General features: G+C 39.3%; 1 protein-coding gene across 1 annotated transcript in view; it reads left to right on the forward strand.

Annotated features, from left to right (window-relative positions):
- ISA1 (isoamylase 1) overlaps positions 1-20,305 on the forward strand; it is a 124,337-nt gene that overhangs the window by 51,771 nt on the left and 52,261 nt on the right. The window contains exons 6-10 of the mRNA XM_010264992.3: positions 11,609-11,750; positions 11,836-11,943; positions 13,066-13,151; positions 13,767-13,838; positions 13,933-14,059. Of these exons, the coding sequence (XP_010263294.1) occupies positions 11,609-11,750; positions 11,836-11,943; positions 13,066-13,151; positions 13,767-13,838; positions 13,933-14,059 (535 nt within the window). The remainder of the gene's footprint in view (positions 1-11,608; positions 11,751-11,835; positions 11,944-13,065; positions 13,152-13,766; positions 13,839-13,932; positions 14,060-20,305) is intronic.

Genomic DNA, 20,305 nt, shown 5'->3' on the forward strand with positions numbered 1-20,305 from the left:
GTGAGAACTATGTTCCATGTGCCAAGTCGGTGGAAGTTTTTCTCAAGGCAAAGAGAAAAGTGAAGCATGTGAAAGAAGATAAACCACCGGCTAACTCTCCAGGGTTTGATGATTGGGAACAGGAGGATGATCAAATCATGACATGGCTATGGAACAGTATGGAACCCAAAATAAGTGCCAACTTCATGTTCTTAGATACAGCTAAGGACATATGGGAACATGCCAAGAAGCTGTATTCTGGGCAAGATAATACTACAAGGGTATATCAGCTCTATCAGGAGTACTTTGGTCTGCAACAAGGAAATAAAACCCTAGAAGAGTACTATGTCAGTATGAAGAACCTCAGAAATGAACTCAATGTCTATCATCCTCTCACTCCAGATGTTAAGGTTCAGCAGCAACAGGGGGAACAACTAGATGTCACAAGGTTCTTAGTGGGGTTGAAATCAGAGTATGAACCAGTTAGGGCCCAAATATTGGGGGGCTCTACCCTTCCTACACTTGAGGAAGTGTTTGCTCGGCTTCGCAGGATTTCTTTGGGACAGACAGAGAATCCTACACAGTCTGATAGATCAGCTTTTGTGATAGCCAGAGGAGGTGGACGTGGTACGAAAGGGGGAGGACATGCCTCCCGAGGAGGTCGTGGTGGTTCCATATTTGGCCGTGGTGGTGGTCGTGACTCAGGGGGAGGCCGTGGCAAAGAAAAAGGCAGCTCTACAAGGAAGTGTACCCACTGTGGCAGGGAAGGACATTCAGTAAATTTCTGTTATGATCTCCATGGCTGCCCTCCCTCTAAATGGGCCAATCATGTTGTTGCTGGTGGGGTTGATGTCAGTGATAATCAACAGGGCTGACCTAACTCCTTCCACATCTACATCTGTTTCCGGAAGGGAGATGATGAGTGTACCGCGTGATGAGTATGAGCGGTTTCTTCAGTCCACTTCACAACACACTACTGCTACTCTTGCCCACTCAGGTATAGCTTGCCTGTCATCTAAAACCTCTCCTTGGATTATTGACTCTGGGGCCTCTGATCACATGACCGGGACTCCAGGTGTGTTCTCTTCTCTCTCTGAAACTTCCACATCTCAAACTGTTACCCTTGCCAATGGTTCTTCCTCTCCCATCTGTGGTGTTGGCAATGTTGACATGACTTCTCTTTCTTTATCATCTGTTCTATATGTCCCTAAGTTTCCATTCAATCTTATGTCTCTTAACTGTTCTGTTACTTTTTTCCCTTCCTCTTGTGTTTTTCAGGATCTCAGGACGGGGAAGAAGATTGGTGGGGGGCATGAAGCTGGTGGATTGTATTATCTTGACGGTGGTGGATCGTCAGTTGCACTTCAGACTTTACTCACTCCTCTACAGTGGCATTGTCGACTGGGACATCCTTCTCTCAAGGCACTCAAGATACTAGTTTCGTCTTTGAGTCATTTGTCAGTGTTACAGTGTGAGTCGTGTCAGTTTGGGAAACATCGTCATGTTTCCTTCAGTCCTAGAGTTGAAAGTCGTATGTTGAGTCCTTTTGCTTTGGTTCATTCAGATGTTTGGGGCCCGATCAAAATAGAGTCTTATAATGGTTACAAGTATTTTGTCACTTTTATTGATGATTGTTCAAGAATGACATGGATTTATTTAATGAAAGAAAGGAGTGAATTATTTTCCATTTTTCAAAAATTCCATGCTGAAATACGTACACAATTTGGTGTTCCAATCAAAGTTCTTCGTTCAGATAATGGTCGGGAATACTTTCTTACTTCGTTTCAACAGTATTTAGAACAGTATGGCATCATTCATCAAATCTCATGTGCATCCACTCCTCAACAAAATGGGGTGGCTGAATGAAAGAACCGTCAACTCCTTGAAACTGCTCGGTCCATTCTTCATCATATGAGTGTTCCTAAACGGTTTTGGAGTGATGCTGCACTTACGACGTGTTTCCTCATTAATCGGATGCCCTCCTTCATTCTTCATGGTCGGTCTCCCTTCTCTATCTTGTTCCCTACTTTGTCTCCATTTCCATTAACACCTCGTATCTTTGGCTGTGTGTGCTTTGTTCACAATCTAAGTCCTGGAATAGACAAGCTAGATGCACGCTCCATTAAATGTGTCTTTTTGGCTACTCTCGGACTCAAAAAGGGTACAAGTGTTATAATCCCATTACTCGGAAGTGCTATGTCTGTTCTGATGTCACCTTTTTTGAGTCTGTCCCCTTCTTCTCGGGAACTGAAGCATCTTTGTCTCCACCTTTACTTCCTCTTCCTCTTCCGGTCAGTGATCCCGTTCCGGGTGTTCCTGTTGGAGTTGACTCGTCACCTCATCTAGTGCAGATCCCTACTAAACGACCACCGATTCGGCAACTGTATACACTTCGAACGACACCGGCCCCTCTTCCAGCTTCTACCTTGTCCGCGGATCCTGTCGTTGCTCCTGTTGCTGAACCCTCAGGACTTGATCTACCCATTGCCTTACGGAAAGGTAAATGTAGTTCTACTCTCCATTCCATTTCCAATTTTGTATCAGTATCTCGCCTTTCCGCCTCACATCGCCAGTTTGTTTCACTATTGTCATCTATTTCCATACCTAACAATGTCCAAGAGGCTCTTAGTTCACCTGGGTGGAGGCAGGCAATAGAGGAGGAACTCTCTGCTCTTCAGCATACTCACACGTGGGAGCTCACTACTCTTCCTCCTAGTAAGCATGTGCCAAAGAAATTGCTAGATCAAGACAAGGTGTAAACCTGTGCCAAAGAAAATATGTTCTTGATCGATTGGACGAAACAGGACTGTTAGGTGCAAAACCGGTTGAGACTCCTATGGAACCAAATATTAAGTTGAGCAGTGATACAGGGGAAATATTTGATGATCCTGGAAGGTATAGACGACTAGTGGGGAAGCTGAACTATTTGAGTATCACGAGACCAGACATCTCCTTTGCAGTCAGTGTGGTGAGCCAATTTATGCAGAACCCTCATATATCTCACTGGGATGCCGTTCTTAGAATTGTAAGATATCTGAAGGGAGCTCCGGGTCGTGGGCTATTGTATAAACCAGGAGGAAAACTTGAAGTAGTTGGGTACACGGATGCAGATTGGGCGGGCTCTGTGTCTGATAGAAGATCTACTACAGGTTACTGCACATTTCTTGGAGGAAATCTTGTGACGTGGAAGAGTAAAAAGCAGACGGTTGTAGCTAGAAGCAGTGCTGAAGCCGAGTACAGAGCCATGGCACACACTACATGTGAATTAGTGTGGTTGAGGAATCTCCTACAAGAAATCGGGTTCCACATGGATAAACCTATGAAGTTGTACTGTGACAATCAAGCTGCGCTCCATATCTCATCCAACCCTGTTTTTCATGAGAGAACAAAGCCCATAGAGATTGATTGCCACTTTGTGAGGGAGAAGGTTCTTACTGGAGAGAAGCACAGAACATGTAAGCTCAAGTGATCAGTGGGCAGATTTGTTTACAAAAGCCTTAAGCTCAGGGAGAGTGAACTATATATGTATCAAGCTTGGATTATATGACATATATTCTTCAACTTGAGGGGGAGTGTTAGAGTTAGCCGAATAAGGGTAGATTAGTCAACTCACCTTGGTTAAGTTATGAGCTTATGTGGCAGTCTTATTAGAGGTTCTCTGTCCCATACTTAAGTAGGGGCAGTTTAGTCCTTGTACATTTAATTAGAGCCTAATCACTATTAAGAGGTCGACTGATAGGGTTTAGCTATCAGGTTCGACAGTTCTTTCATCTTCTTCTTCTTCTCCTTCTCTTTCTTCTTCTCCTTACTGGTTCGGACTACTGTAGCAACAGTAGAAACAGTTTTAAAATGTCGTAGAAATTGAATCCAAGTTCCCATCATCACAAAGAAAAATCCTCATCTTGGACCTGTCTAAACATCAAAGTTGTATTTTTCTTGAATTTCTTAGTAAAATTCCACAAAAGTATCATAATTGTTTCAAATGTACTTGAAACTTGGATGAAAATTTCTCTAAGTTAATTCTTAACTAGGACCTAGGTTTTTCTCCTTCAATAAGTATAGCTGATTGTATGGCCATGTTGACAGATTACTTTAGTTGTGTTATTTTTGGGCTTTTATGTCTCTTTTATAGGCTATTTATGTCCTTTTCATTGTTTAATGCCATGGGGTTTCTTTGTTATTCTGCATAGAATGGGAAAATTGCCCATGCTTCTCTTCTCTCACAATCTTTGTGCTGTCTTCTTATCTTTTTTCTTTTCCCTTTACTTTTATTCTTTTTTCTTATTCTATTGTATGATTTCCTCTATCTGTATTCTACAGCAAACATACACCTTGGTGTCGGAGCACAAGTTGCTGTGCTGCATCCTTTTTTTCTTTTTGAAATAAATCTAATGCAGTTCGAAGATTAGAAGTCTGCATAGAGATATGAATAGATTGATCAGTATGTTGTGTTGTTTTTGAAGATTTCTGGAGACATTTGGAGCTCTTTGGTACCTAAATAACAGTGCTAAAGTTTATTCTTGAAAACCAAAGAAAATCAGAAATTTAAATTTTGGACTAGATCAAGGTAAATAGGAGGTGCAATCAAACTGAGCTGAGCTGAACTTCAAGATTTTGAGCCAAATATTTTATTGGTTGAATTTGAGTTCAAAAAACTAATCGAATTTACCCTGAGATTTGAGCTCAGTTAGCATTGAACTTGAATTGAGCTTATTCGAATTCGAGCCTGGACTATTTGATTAAGGTTTGATTCAATTGCACCCCTAAAGGTAAGTTGGGGTTGATCCATTGTGACACTTAATATTTGGAGGCTTTATTGCTTATTTTGATATTATGATAGTGGGCGATTTGAAAACTTTGCCTTGTTATGGTTTCTGGAGTGAGTGCCAGTCTATTCTCCCTTTTCTACTTTGGTGCAAGGAGTGGAAAGCTACCCTTTACTATTCTTTGTGATCCAGATCTTTCCTGTATCACTGTTGTTGATACAATGAACCTATGTATTAAATTTTTCGTAGCAACATGGGAAAACCATGTTGCTGAACTTGTGATTAATACATCTATATATGACTACTGTGGAGTTTGATGGGAACAACTAGCTGCACCATAGTAAAGCATGGTAAATGGGTGCAAAAGATGAAGAAAACATAATGGTGATGTTATGGTTAGTTAACTCTATTTCTGCCATAGTACAAAACTAGAAATTATTTATGGAACATTGCCAAAGAGATATTCTTTATTTTTTTGAAAGCACAATGGCTGATTTCATTCAAGATCAAACAAATTTGCAACTGACATTTCACAGTTAAGGATGCTCTCAATACAATCAGAAAACACCCAGGACCTGTTCTCTTTGGTAATGACAGCTTGCTTGGCCAAGTAGTGCGCTGTGAAGTTAGCTTTGTGAGGAGTGTAATCTACATCATCTGGAATGATTATATGAATGGGTAATAGTCTGACTGCTAATCCTCCATGGGGCAAAGGATGAAGTTTCCAATAGCATCTTGCATATCTTCAATGCGTCTCTTCCATGACCACCTGCATTATCTCAGACTCCTAGCACAATGGGAGACCTTCTCTAAGGATGAGAATTTGTCCTTCCAAGGAAGTGGAAGGTATTAGCAGTTCGGATATGTTGGCTAAATAAGATCCACTTGCATCAGAAATGACTAGACGTCCTGCTGATTATTGCTATTTGGCCTTGCTTACTTTGATCTTCATGATTCTACACAAAGGCTTCACCCATCAAATGTTGCATTGAGACTTCAGAGTCTCTACAATTGTTGACCTCTGCCTGGTCATGGTCCTTGATTCCAAAACACCATATCTTTTTTAGGTGAGCTTGGACCATTTTAATTTGTGGCTGGCTTATTTCATTGTCACCCACCTCGAGAGGATCTCTAATCTCAAAGTGAATTGGGGCAAGAGTTGTGTTGGGGGAGTAAATAAAGAAGAGGTGGAAAACCTTGCTAGGTTGTTGGGTTGTGAGGTGTGGGACTGGCCATTACATTACTTGGGTTTACCTTTGGGGGGAACCTACACTCTGAAAGTTTCTGGTATCCAGTGTGGAAAGATTTTCAAAGAGGTTAGCAGGGTGGAAAAATTACATCTCTTTAGAGGGAAGAATTCCCTTAATAAAGTCAATTTTATCTGACATGTCTGTCTATTTTTTATCTACCTTCAAAATCCCTACTAAAGTGGTTAATCAATTGCAGAAATTAATGAGGGATTTCTTGTGGCAGCCAGGGGAAACAAAGAAAGATCATCTGGTGAAGTGGGAGGTGGCCTCTAGAAGTAGGTATAATGGGTGTCTAGGTATAGGAAAAATTAGGCATAGAAACCTAGCTTTGTTGGGGAAGTGGTTGTGGAGATTGCCTTTGGAACAAGATAAGTTGTGGTACAAAGTGACTGAGTATTCATGGCTTGGCAGACAATGGTTGGGATGTGGTCTTGATCCTATGGTATCTCAGTCATTTCCTTGGAAAGCTATCCATGGTATTTTGCCATCCTTTCTTTTGTATATCAGGTTCAATGCTTGTGCAAGCAATAAAGTATGCTTCTGGGAAGACGTATGGTTTGGGGATACTTTTCTAAAAATAAATTTCTCTAAATAAACGAAGAGTAATTTCCTCTATATGTGGAAATAAAAATTCATGGGACTTGGGGCTGAGGAGAGGATTAAGGGAGTTCTGATTTGGTTTGGTAGATGATTTTATCTCCCTTCTAAGTATTGTATTTTTAGATCCATCTTGTTTGAATAGTAGAATTTGGTAGCCATCTCCTTTTGGCTCCTTTACTCGTACCTCCTTTTTCACTACTCTCCTTTAGTCTTTTGGCCTAGCAGGATCTTTTCCAGTGAAGGAAATTTGGTGTAATCGTGTACTCCAAAGATAAGGGCTTTTTGTTGGGAGGTGGTGGTTCAAAAAATCAATACCTTGGACAAGCTTCAGAGAAGAAGGCCAAATTGATGCCTATCACCTCGTGTATGTAGCCTCTGCCTTGCCTGTGGTGAGACAATTATACATCTATTATGGTCTTGTTTGGAATTGGTTTTCATCTCTCTTTGGTTGCAGGTGGACTTCTTTGAATATGGTAGGCCTCTTTGACCCAAACCTCTTTAGACTTCTGAAGAAAAGGGGATGAGTAATGTGGAGAGCCACAAGAGCAGCAATCCTTTGGTCAATTTGGGAGGAGAGGAATAAGAGAATCTTTGAAGGGATTGAAAGATCTAAGGAGAAAGGCATTTACTCCATAGCTATTAAGGTTATACATTAGCTGAAATCAATTGAGTTATTCAAAGACTACTCAGTCGAGGACATTTTTAGGGGATGGTCTGTAGTGGCGAATTCATCTATAAAGAAGGTGGTTCAGGATGAATGAATCCCCTCAATGCAACAAAGGGTGAAGTTGAATTTTGATGGAAGTCCATGGGTAATCTGGGTCCCTCTGTCATTGGGAGAGTATTCAGAGATGCGGAGGGTGGACTGGTTGCATTTTACTTTGGACCAATAGGTGTGGGAGATTCACTAAGAGCTCAGGTTATGGCCTTACTTCAAGACTTGAGGCTGGCTAAGCAGTGGGGCTTTCACAATCTTGAGGTGGAAGGGGATTTGAAGTTACTATTAGGATGGTTGCAAAAAGAAATCTTAGTACAGGAAATGATGAAAATATTCAGCTATGCATGGAAAGTTTGGGTACTCTTCAAGTGGATCAGCTAATGGTTTACCTGATACTTTGGCAAAGCAAAGGACTTGTGGGGAAAATCTGTTTTGGGCTATGCTGTAATCCTTGAGATAACTTTTGGGCCTATGGGGTCAACAGTCTTGTAGTGAGTGATTGACATTTGTACTCATTTATCTATTTAAGTAATGTAACGTACCATTTCCAATAAAAAATGTACCGCTATTTGAGTACTAACTTGTTACTTGGTATAGAGATATGTTTTCCAGTGTAAGTATACACTAAATTTGCTTGAGGAGTCAAGCATGATAGGCTGTAAACCAGTAGCTACACCTATAGTTCAGTACACTAAACTTGTATCTGATCAGGGGGATTTAGTTGATAATCCAAGATAGCATTGAAGGTTGGTTGGAGATCTGAATTACTTGACTATAACACAGCTCAACATATTGTTTGCAGCTAGTGTTTTTACTTAGTTTATGGAATGTGGATTCACCCAGGGTTCCTCATTTAGATGTTGTGTTTAGGACATTAATTGAAGGGTTCTCTAGGCCTTGGAGTGATTTACAAAGATTATGGACATTTTGCTATATCAAATTACACTGATGTATATTGGGCTGGTTTACTCTCAAACCATCTGTCTACTACAGGGTACAGGCTACTGTACATTTCTTAGGGCTAATCTTGTCTTGGAAGAGTAAGTAGTGTAGTTGCTAAGTCTAGTTTCAAAGCCAATTATTTGGCAATGAGCCACATCATAGGAAAACTTACACCGATTAAGAGTTTATTCAAGAGATGGCATTTCCAGTTCCATTTCCTATGCATATTCATTGTGACAGTCAGGCTGGTATACTTATTTTCCTCAAAACCAGTATTTCATGAGAGCCTGAGAGAATAAAACATATTGAAGTCGATTGCCACTTTGTATGTGAGAGGATACAGAGTAATGGTATAGAGACCTCATTTATCATTTTTGAGATTCAGCTTTCAGATTTATATAACAAGGTGTTACCTAGAGCCCAGGGTGACATCATTATTTCCAAGTTGATTCTATATGATATATACACAGTAGCTTGAGGGGGGTGTTGGGAGCATTTTTTTTTTTTTGAAACTGTAAAGTATTTCATTAATATTCTTAACACCATACAACTATGCAGATCCCTGTACAACGAGAATCTGTACAAGAGGAAATAAACCGGTATACCCAAACAATTAGCCCCAACCAAAATTCTGAACTCCTTACAAAAGGAAATCCTGATAAAGAAAGAGCATGAATGTTTATTTTTGAATAAAGGGTGTTTTTCCAGCCATGAATGCATCATTCCTGAAATCCTTTTAAACACCTCTTCTTTTGTACTTTGTCTGTCTTCAAAAACTTTGCTGTTTCTTTCATCCCACACTGCCCAAAAAACTGCTGAAGGGAGGATGTTCCAAGCTAATATTCTAGACCTGCTTAATCCATTTACATACCAAGCTCCAATGAATCCCATCACATCAGCCGGGAAGCACATGTGAATCCCAAACAAAATCTCTTGTCCAAATCCAATAAGTGAATTCGCATTGCAGTAACAAATGACTACTAAATTCTATGCAATCATTGCAAAGAATGCAAGCCATATCTGCCACCTCCATACCTCTCCTAGCTAAATTGTCCTTAGTTGGGATCTTATCCAGCACTGTGGACCAAACAAAGAAAGCCAGCTTGGATGGAACAGACCTTGCTCAAATCCTGTCACTAGGTTGAAGTGTCCTCCCCTACCAAATTGTTATAAGAAGATTTTACAGAAAATCCCTGATTTCTCAAATAACCATTTTCTTTTGTCTTCCCCTACTCCAGATGTTCCTGAATCATAAAGAACCTGGAGCAACCTGACCAAGGAGGTCTCCTCACAATCATTTAAGTTCCACCTGAATTGGGGGTTCCATATACAAAGCCCATTTTGCCTCTCTAGGTAATCCGCCACAGATGCACCCTTATTGGTAGCAATCTCGAACAGGTCTGGGAATAGAACCCTTAGTGGACCATTCCCACACCAGTAATCCTTCCAAAAAAGAACTCTCTCACCATTGCCAACTTCATACTTTATACCCTCCATAAACTGAGAATTGTGTTTCTGTGTTGCCTTCCAAACTGAACACCCATAAGATGATCTTACTTTGTCTGTTTCCCACTCCCTGCTGCTGGAACCATTCTTAGCTACAATTAATCGACTGTCCAGTTATTCATTGAATCTCCACAACCACTTCCCCAACAAAGCATTGTTGACCTGTTTTACTGATCTGATTCCCAAACCCCCATTAGTTCTGGAACAGCAAACATTTTTCCAACTCACTAGATGGCACTTTGACTCCTCCTTCCACCCCTCCAAAGAAAGTCTCTCATCTTTCTTTCTAATTAGGGTGACTTTACCCCCTTTTGATAAGTATTTTGTCTTCAAAGAGGCCAACTTTCTATCCACTTTTTCAATGACAGGCTCCCAAATGAAATTGGATTTGCAATTTCACCCAGAGGCATACCCAAGTACTTTGTTGGAAGTTACCAACTCTGAATCCCCAATCAGCAGCCCATGCTTCCAAGTTTAAGACATTCTTGACTGCCATTATTTCACTCTTTTGGATGTTAATATGTAAACCTGTGATCACCTCAAACCATCTTAATATTGCTTTTACATTCCAGATTTGCTCCCACGAAGCATTACAGAAGAAAAGAGTGTCGTCTGCAAATTGGAGCAGAGCAATCTCCACCTCCCCATTCTCTACTTTGAAACCTTCCACTAGTCCTCCCTGTCTGCCTCTACAAGCCTGGAAAGGGCTTCTGTCATGCAGATAAACAAGAGTGGGGAGAGGGGGTCCCCATGTCTCAGCCCCCTAGAACTCCAAAACAGCCCAAAAGAACTCCTGTTTACCACCATTGAGAAAGATGAGGAAGAAAGGCACACTTTTTTCCCATTTCTCCATTTCTCTTCAAAGTTCGTCCTCTTTAACATATAATCCAATAATTTCCAATTCACATGGTCATAAGCTTTCTCCATATCCACTTTACACAGCAGCCCTGCACGACCACATTTCTCCTTGAGTATTATTTCGTTGCAATGAGCACTCCGTCCACAATCAATCTACCTCCAATGAGCACACTTTGAGGTTCAGCAATCAAACTTGATACCACCTTTGCCATTCTATTTTCCAAAAGTTATGCTATTATCTTGTAGCGGCTGCTCACTAGACTAATGGGTCTAAAGTCTCTCAACTTCACTGCCCATTTCTTTTTGGGGATTAAAGTGATGAATGTGTGGCCTCAACTTCTTTCGAGAGTACCCCTTTCATGAAACTCCCTTAACACATGCATTACACCTTATTTCACGATTCCCCAACATTTTTTATAGAATAGAACTGTGATTCCAACGGGCCCCGGGGCCGTATCCCCCTCTAAACCTCTTATCACTTCACCCACACTTCTTTCTCAGAAAAGGGCGTCTCCAGGTCTCTAGCTTGTTCAGTCGACAAAGACTTGAATTGCAGGCCATCTAAAGCTGGTCTAATCCTCCAAACTTCCTTATAAAGATTCTCATAATTATGTTTCTGGTTTTGTTTTATTCGCACTTAAGACCTTTTATTTAGGGGTATAATAGTCTATTATTTTTTGTTAACTAAGTGGGGCAGTTTAGCCAATGCTGTTTTGCTACTAAACAGGGACATTGATGTAATTTCATTGTTTTTTTGAGAGACTAATATAAATAGATGCTTGGCTAATTGGAAGAATAGCTTTTCTCTCACAATTGAAAGCTCCTTTTTCTTCCCTATTTATTGCTGTTTTCATCCTATTGTCCATACTCCATACTCTTTCTCTATCTCTACTGCACAGTAGAGGCTGATCATGGACATTTATGAATCTTTCTTCATATTTATTGTCAAAAGTTAATGGTTTCTTATCAAATATTACATTTTGGTGCAGGCTGAACTTTTGGGGGTATTCTACTGTGAATTATTTCTCACCAATGATAAGATATTCATCAGGTGGTATACTTAATTGTGGCCGTGATGCAATAAATGAAGTCAAGACTCTTATTAGAGAAGCACATAAACGAGGCATTGAGGTGATATGTACTTATATTGTGTTTAATGTTATTTCTAGTTTCTTTAATTTTCTGGTTGATTTCTATCTGTGATCTTGCTTTTCAGGTGCTTTTGGATGTTGTCTTCAATCATACAGCTGAGGGCAATGAGAATGGCCCTGTCCTATCATTTAGAGGTGTTGATAACAGTGCCTATTATATGCTTGCTCCTAAGGTATACCTACAGATTTCTTTGGTGGGTTGTGTATTTTAATTAACTTACATGTATCCTTTTCAAGAAAAAGGACTCCGTTTTACTTATTCAGTTGAATAATGTCACAGTCACAAAACCAGTTCGTACTAGAGAGAAAGCACCAGAAATCAGGGATATTTCAGAGAATGAATCGGCCCCACCCTAAACATATGCGTGTATGAGTGTGTGTGTGTGTGTAATTACAGAAAAGCCCTTATAGGGCTAAAGAAGAAGAAGACAAAGAAAGAAATAAGGAATAGCATACAACAGGGACTAAATAATACGCAGATATGCAAATACCATTTAGAAAAAGAAAGAAAACAGTTGTGTACTTTGCTTTTCTTTTTTGAGGTGGGTTTTAATGCAATATTCAATGAAAATGTCATATTGATAGTTGATTCGTATATTAAATAGGTTATTCTTTGTTGTCTTTGGTTTTGACATATGATCCTATTTGTGATGGAAATCCCTTTTTTCTTTTTTGAACATATTACATTTTCTTTCCTGGAATTTGTATGGTGTTTTTGCCTCTTATGGCACTTTTTCCTTCAATTCTCATCTTGGAGATGGATTAGATTGTTGCTTCTGGTTGTCTTAAATTTTAGTTTTTGGTCATTATTTAAGTTTATTTTTGGATGGGTATCTGTAAGCATTTATTAATTATGTGCATTATTTAGGTTTTAATTTTTGTTGAACACGGACATTGTTTTTTGGATTTTATTAGTTGTTGACTGTAAAATGGTAAAGGGACTGAGTAGAGAAAGAAAAATATGAAAATAATAAAATTACTGAATCCCTTATGTCTACAATGTAGAGAATTCATTATCTGGTTTAAGAAAGTATTTTTTTAGTAGGCATGAAAATTTGTGGTTGTAGCTTGTGCATTTCACCTCTGAAAGACACTAAGAGATTGTATGACCTACTGAGCCAATGTGCCTTTTCTTTATTCCTGGCATGCCTAAATAATATTTTAAAGCTGCAGTGCATAGGGCATGCAGCCTGCTACTGCTAGAATTTTTTTCTCTAATTTTTCTATCCCAGGTCTTTTAATTTCTTGGTGATCATAAATTATTGATAAGGATATGGCCTATTTAATTGCTGTAGGGAGAGTTCTATAATTATTCAGGTTGTGGCAACACCTTTAATTGCAATCATCCTGTTGTGCGCCAATTTATATTAGATTGCTTGAGGTAAATATACCAGAATCTCCTGACCCTTTTTCTTTAATTTCTTTCAATTTCTCTAATTGATTACTGTTTATATTTGGGTGAATAAAACCTTTTCCTTAAATTCACCTTCAAAAATTTTGTGCACAAAACTTTTGCAACCTTTTGCATCTGCAGTATGTATGCATTTGTGTATTTTCTGCCTTATGGAGGGATCTTTCGGTTCACCCAGTCTGTACATCATATGGGGGATCCATGGATTGGCCGCATGTTCAATCCTAAAAGTTCATATCATTAATATGCCACACCTACTGATGTTTCCCACAAATAATATCAACTTTTCAATGTTTTTATTTTTTAATAAAAAACTTGCATATAAAAGTGGATTTATTCTGTACATGTGGAAAGGTGTTTTCAGCTTAATTTTTTTCTTTGACTAAAGGTAGGGAAGGAATTTGAAGATTCCTTTTCATCTTCAAACTAATTTGTCATGTGTAGGATTCCTTGGTTATTGAACGAGGCCCATTAAATTACCTAACTAGAAACCTAATTATCATCCTTGTTTTTATATTTCTCCTATCATTTTTTTCTTTTACTGCAACAAGTTGTTAAAATCTGCAATGTTTTGGTGTTCAACAGATATTGGGTAACAGAAATGCATGTAGATGGTTTTCGCTTTGATCTTGCTTCTATCCTAACCAGGGGTTGCAGGTTGCCTACTACTGGCCTTGCTGAGTTATTTCTTCCTTAACCCAGTATTTAAGGTAGACTAACAGTTTGTTTTGTTTTGTTACTCTTTACTAAGCTTATGGGATGCAGTTAATGTATATGGGAATCCAATAGAAGGTGATTTATTGACAACAGGCACCCCCTTGGGCAACCCTCCATTGATTGATATGATCAGTAATGATCCAATCCTTTGTGGAGTGAAGGTACTTATTCTAGGTCTTTTTCTTACATTGAGGAATTTTTGCTTAGTTATTTAATGTAAAATTTATGCTTGAATAGTGAATGAACAGGTAGCTTTGGAAATTGTCTTTGTTTAGGAGCTTGAAAATAGCCCCACAAAGAGCACTGCTGCCATTTTAGAATTTGGCATCATGATCATTAATGGGGCATGGCCTCTCTCATTTGAGAGAAGTAGTAACCATTGGCATTCTAACCAATATGTAGGAACTTGAAATTCAGAATCCACTAACAAAGGTATTTAGCTAAGTTGACTTGTACGAATTTGAGAATTTTACTGAACCACTTTGTTAACGCAGTTGAGTTACAAGGAATTAAGTACATGCTGCTTGGTTAATTCAAAATCTATTTACCCTTACAATTCAGTCTACCCTTTGAGTTTTAAAAGTTGGATTATGAACAATGTTTTGAAAGTCAAACTAGACTGGAGGGTTGAATTACTTGAACAATCAAATTGAAGGTGAAAAACTGTGCAGAAATTAGGGATAGTGGGCATCTAAGTAGGCACATGATTGCTGGGGGGGGGGGGGATTGGTGGAATTGATAGTGGGCATCTATCATAATCCTCCTAGATCAAACCCAAGGAGCACATAGATTGCATTTTTTGAATTTTTTTTTGATAAGTAAGGAAAAAATTATTAAAAGAAAAAAAAGAAACTGAATACAACCTCAGAGCAGGTGTTAAGATAATACCCCCCAGACCACACAACTATGGCCAACCAACAAGAACAACAAAAACAACAAAAACAGAGAAAACAAGAGGAACACATCATTTCTGCAACAACCACACCAAAGAAGCAATTCACTTGCAAAGCCACAAGTCAATCTTCCACCTCACCAAACTCTTCTTGGCCTCCCTCCTTATCCCAAGATTCTCCCACTAACTCTTCAGAGACCTTTCTCAAGCTTTCTTCTCTCCTTTGTCTCTCATGAGCTTCCAAGGCTTTCCTTACAAAGAGAACAAGCCCAGGGATTTACCAACTTCCACCTTTCTATCAACTAGAGTCTTCAAAACCACCCCACCTTTCTTCTTCTTCTTATCCTTCGGATCCTCCTTAGGAGAGACCTCACTCGAATCAAACTCATCCCTCACAACTTTCTCTGACAAGTCCGGATTGATTGGCATCTCCTAGTTAGAACCATCTTGACGAGGTTTATTTCTGACCCCATTGGATGAGAATGAAGAAACCGGGCAAGATTTCTCCTGACTCGAAGATCTTAATTTAATCCTTCTTCTGTAGATCTTTCTATACTTACTTGTCGGTCCAGCTCCCACTAGGCCCTCTTTTATCCTTGAGAAAACTTTCGTGATATGCACTACATTGAGTTTGCTTGAATTTATGGTCTTCTTTGGGATTTCCGAAGTCTCACTATTTGTGAAGATATATTTTGATGTACATTATTAGTATAGCCTTTGTTGTACAGTAACAGTATTCTCATTATTTTATTTGTTTCCTTTATCTTTCAGCCCTATAAGGGAATTCTTGTAACTGTACATATCTTTTATATCTTTTAATATAAAAGGGACTCTTTGGGGTGGGGGTCGGCTATTCTTGACACCCCTAAATCTGTACTTTCTCTTGTTCTCAGTTCGGTTCACATGGTATTAGAGCAGGTTGCTCTTTGATCCATTTCTCCTTTTTTTATCAGTTGAGAACTTTTATCACTGCTGATTGGTCCTGGACTGTCTTGATCTTCCAAGAACCATTTTTCTGTACTCTGTGCACCTAGCAAGAGAGATTTCATTGGATTTCTCTCGTTTGACATCAGTTTGCAGTAAGATTTGAAAGGAATTGTCGCCTAGCCTTCATCAACATATTCTGAAGTTTTCATTGAGATCTGTGAAGTTTTGAGAGAGATCTGTACATCTCTTCTGGGTGGTTGCTTCCAGACTTTCCTTTTCTGGACTGTGTATCCAGTTTTCTTCTATTACTGGATCTTAAACAATCTCTAGTGACGGTAAGGGGTTTCTTTTCTCAGTTTTTGACTCTCTTGGATTCAATTACTGATTATCTTGCTTGCTTTGATCAGTTTTTACTTCAGTCTAGTTCTTTTGGACTATTGTCGAACCCTATTTTTGTTGTTTTATGCTGTAATGGCGTCAGGCAGAGGGGATATTATTCCTGTGAAGATGAATGGACAGAATTATGCGATGTGGAAGTTCCATTTTGATTTTTATGTTGAAAGGAAAGGTTTGGAAGGATACCTGAATGGGACTGTCACTAAACGAACTGAAGCCGAGGTCAAAGCCTTACAACAATGGAAACTGGATAACGACAAGCTTGTTTCTTGGAGTCTTAGTTCTATTGATTATCATATTTCTGTAGCTATGAGAAGAATGAAAACAGCCTATGAAATGTATTCGTATTTGGAGAAAGTTTATCAACAGTCCAATGTATCTAAACAGTTCCAAATAGAATTAGAGATATTTTCCTACAGTCAAGGAGATAGAAAGATACAAGAATATTATTCAGGTTTTCTTGATTGGTGGGTTGAATACAAAATCGTCCATATTGATCCCTCAGACTCAGCGGAATGTGTGAAATATCTCCAAAAACACTTTGAGAAGAGGAGGGTAACTCAGTTTTTGATGAGGCTTAGACCTGAATATGAGATAATCAGATCCAATATTCTGAGTAGGGGAACACTTCCAAATCTGGATTTTATTTTAGGGGAGCTACTGAGCGAAGAGACTAGGCTTCTCACTATAGCCGGATTTGATGGAAAGATGTCTGAAGTAGGGGCTGAAACAACTTTTGTTGCTCATGGAGGTAAGAAGTAAATCTCCAAGGACTTCTCTAAAACCCAGTGTTATGAGTGTAAGGGTTTTGGACACATTGCCTCTCATTGTAAGAAGAAGAATGTGTGCACCTATTGCAAGCAACATGGTCACATCATTCCAAATTGTCAAATCCGACCAGCTAAGGGTTCTCAAAAAAAGACTCAACCCCAGTCTATCAAGTAACAGATGGACAGGCAATTGACACTCTATCCACCAAGGATGATTCTATAGTGAAAAATGATTCAATTGGTGCTATGGATGAAGAAAAGGTTCTGCAATTGGTATCCTCTATTATATCCTTTGCTTTCTTTGCTATTGGCTTGTCTGGTAAGTTCTTTGCATATTGTTCTTCCCCTTCACATGCTTGGATTATAGATTCAAGTGCCACCATTCATATAACAGGAGCCTACCTCAATCACCCAAATTCATCTACTGAGACTCACCATAAACACATTATTACTGCCTATGGTGAAAAATTAGACATTATTGGTAGTAATGACTTGTCCCTTAAACTGTCACCCACTAGATCCTTCCCTCTCCAAAACCCTCTTAGTACCCAACCTTGCTACTAATCTGATTTATGTTGGTCAACTTGTTGTTGAAAGAAATGCTCTCACCTTTTTCTCATGACGGTGCTTGATATAGGACCAGTACACTAGGAAGGTGAAAGGTAAGGGGCGTAGGTGGGCCATCTGTTTGCGTTGGAGTTCGAGAAATCTCAATTAGGAGAATCCTCAACTTTGCTTAGTTCTTCTATGTTTGATTCTTTGTTGAGTTATAGAAATAATGTTTGGGATTTATGGTATAAACTAGAGGTGTAAAGTGGGCCATATCGGGCCGGCACGGCACGGCACGGCCCGTGGGCGGCCTGCGCAAAGTGCGGGCCGTGCCGTGCTGGCTCACGAGCCCGTGCCGTGTCGTGTCATACTGCGGGCTGGGCTAGCCCATGGGTCGAGCCTTGGGCCAGGTTGGGCCGTGCATCGGGCCAAAGCTATTTATTTTAAAAAAATTGACAAAAACTTAAAATTTTAATTTTTTATGAATTTTGTGTATAAAATTGCTTATATGTGCAATAATTAAATAAATTAGTATAATAAAATTAAAAAATATATTTATTTTATTAATATATTATTATATAATTATAACTTATATTAATATTATATAACTATATGTAAAAAATATATAAATATATATAAAATATATATATGTCGTGCCGGCCAGTGGACCTAAAACCCCAGGCCCAGCACGGCCCGCATGGTCATATCGGGCCGTGTGGGGCCGTAGGCAGCATGGCCCAATTTACACCTCTAGCATAAACGATTGGGTCATCCATATTCTCAAAAGTTGAAGTTTTTGTTTGACTCTAGTTTAATTAAGAATAAAATTCCTCCTGTTCATGCTTTTGATGTTTCTTGCACTACTTGTTTGAGTAAAAGTCAAGTTTTACCTTTTCTTCACACTTCTGAACATGCCATTAAACCTTTTGAGATAATACATAGTGATGTTTGATCTACTTATATTACTTCACGATTGGGATACAAATACTTTGTATTGTTTATAGATGATTGTACAAAATACACTTGGATTTATTTTCTACGGCACAAATAAGAAGTCTTTGCCACATTTAAATTATTCTATACTATGGTGCAAACTCGCTTCAAGTGTAATGTGAGTATCCTCCGTTCAAATTCAAGGGGAGAATATAGGGAGGGAGACTTTTAGGCTTACTTGAGGAGTTATGGAATTCAAGCTCACCGCAACTGCCCAGACACTCCACATCAGAAAGGTGTGGCTGAATAGAAGAATGGACATATCCTTAGTGTTGTGCAGACATTACTACAGGAATCCCACACTCCAATTTTGTTTTCGGTAGAAGCAGCCAGTACAACTTGGAATTTGATCAACTATCTTCCTTCCTCTGATCTCGGCAACACTTCTCCCTTCTAGAAACCTTTTGGTCATCCCCCTGATTTCTCCAGTCTTCATGTTTTTGGTTGTCTTTGTTTTGTACATCTTCCTGTTCGTGAACATTCTAAATTAATTACTCAGTCTGCTATGTGTGCCTTTGTGGGATATAGTCCTGACCACAAAGGATTCTTGTGTTATGACCCTGCTATTCGTTGTATTCGGATTTCATGGAATGTTAAGTTTCTTGAACATATTTCCTTCTTTGCTGGAATTGCTAGACTGTTTGCTCTTTCTATCTCTGTTTTGCAGGATTTTGATTCAGATAACACTCCTGCTTCCTCGATTAAGAGAGATCTTCTCATCTTCACCCGCAAGCGGCCACATGCCCCAGTTCCTGCGCCTTCAACCCCCCTTCCACCCGATCTAGAGCATCATCCTTCTGTGCCTACAACCCCCTAAGACCCTTTTATTTCAGATGGTAGTTTTGCTATTCCACTTCGTCGTTCTACTCGTATTTCTTGACCTCTTGACCACTATGGATTTCCTTCAAACTATAGTTCATTTTCTGTTGTATTTTCTTCCACAGATATTCCTAGATCTTATCAGCAAGCCACTAGAAGTACTCAGTGGAAAGAAGCCATGGATGCCGAAATTCAAGCCCTCCATGAGAATGATACTTGGGATCTTGTGTCTGCTCCTCCAGATGCTTGTATTGTTGAAAGCCATTGGGTCTAAACGATCAAACTAAAATCAGATGGTTCCCTTGATTGGTATAAGGCTCGGTTAGTTGCCTAAGGATACAGTCAGGAATATGGGATTGATTATGAAGAAACTTTTGCCCCGGTTGCTATGATCACTATAGTTTGAACTCTTCTAGCCATATCTACTGTTCATTCCTGGACTATCTGCCAACTAGACATGAAGAATGCTTTTCTTCATGGTCAACTGAAGAAGACAGTCTACATGAAGCCTCCACCTAGATATTGCAGTGATTCGTCACGTGTCTGTCGCCTAAAGAAATCCCTATATGGTTTGAAGCAGGCACCCATGGCTTGGTTTGAGCGCTTTTGAGATGTTGTAGTCGGCTATAACCATAGTTCCTTTGATTAATCTCTTTGTTAAGAGAAGGTCCCAGGGTATCATTATTCTACCGTTGTATGTCGGTGACATGCTTTTAACTGGGGATGATCATGATGACATTTGTGAGCTGAAGTCCTTACTTCATAAATCATAATTCCTTTCACATAAAGGACTTGGGCCCCCTTACTTATTTCTTGGGTTTGGAAGTCCATTGTAACATTCGAGGGTATTTCATTTTCAGCAAAAATATGCCTCTGATCTCGTCAAACTAGCTAGAATTACTGATGAGAAACACGTTGATACCTTTCTGGAGCTGAATGTCAAGTTGTCTAAATTTGGAGGCCTAATTCTTCCTGATGTTACTTTGTACTATCAACTTGTTAGCTCTTTGATCTATCTCACTATGACTCGGCCTGATATTTCACATGTTGTTCAGGTCATT

Source organism: Nelumbo nucifera, chromosome 8, assembly GCF_055504915.1.
Source record: "Nelumbo nucifera cultivar China Antique chromosome 8, China Antique-T2T, whole genome shotgun sequence".
NCBI classification, from domain to species: domain Eukaryota; kingdom Viridiplantae; phylum Streptophyta; class Magnoliopsida; order Proteales; family Nelumbonaceae; genus Nelumbo; species Nelumbo nucifera.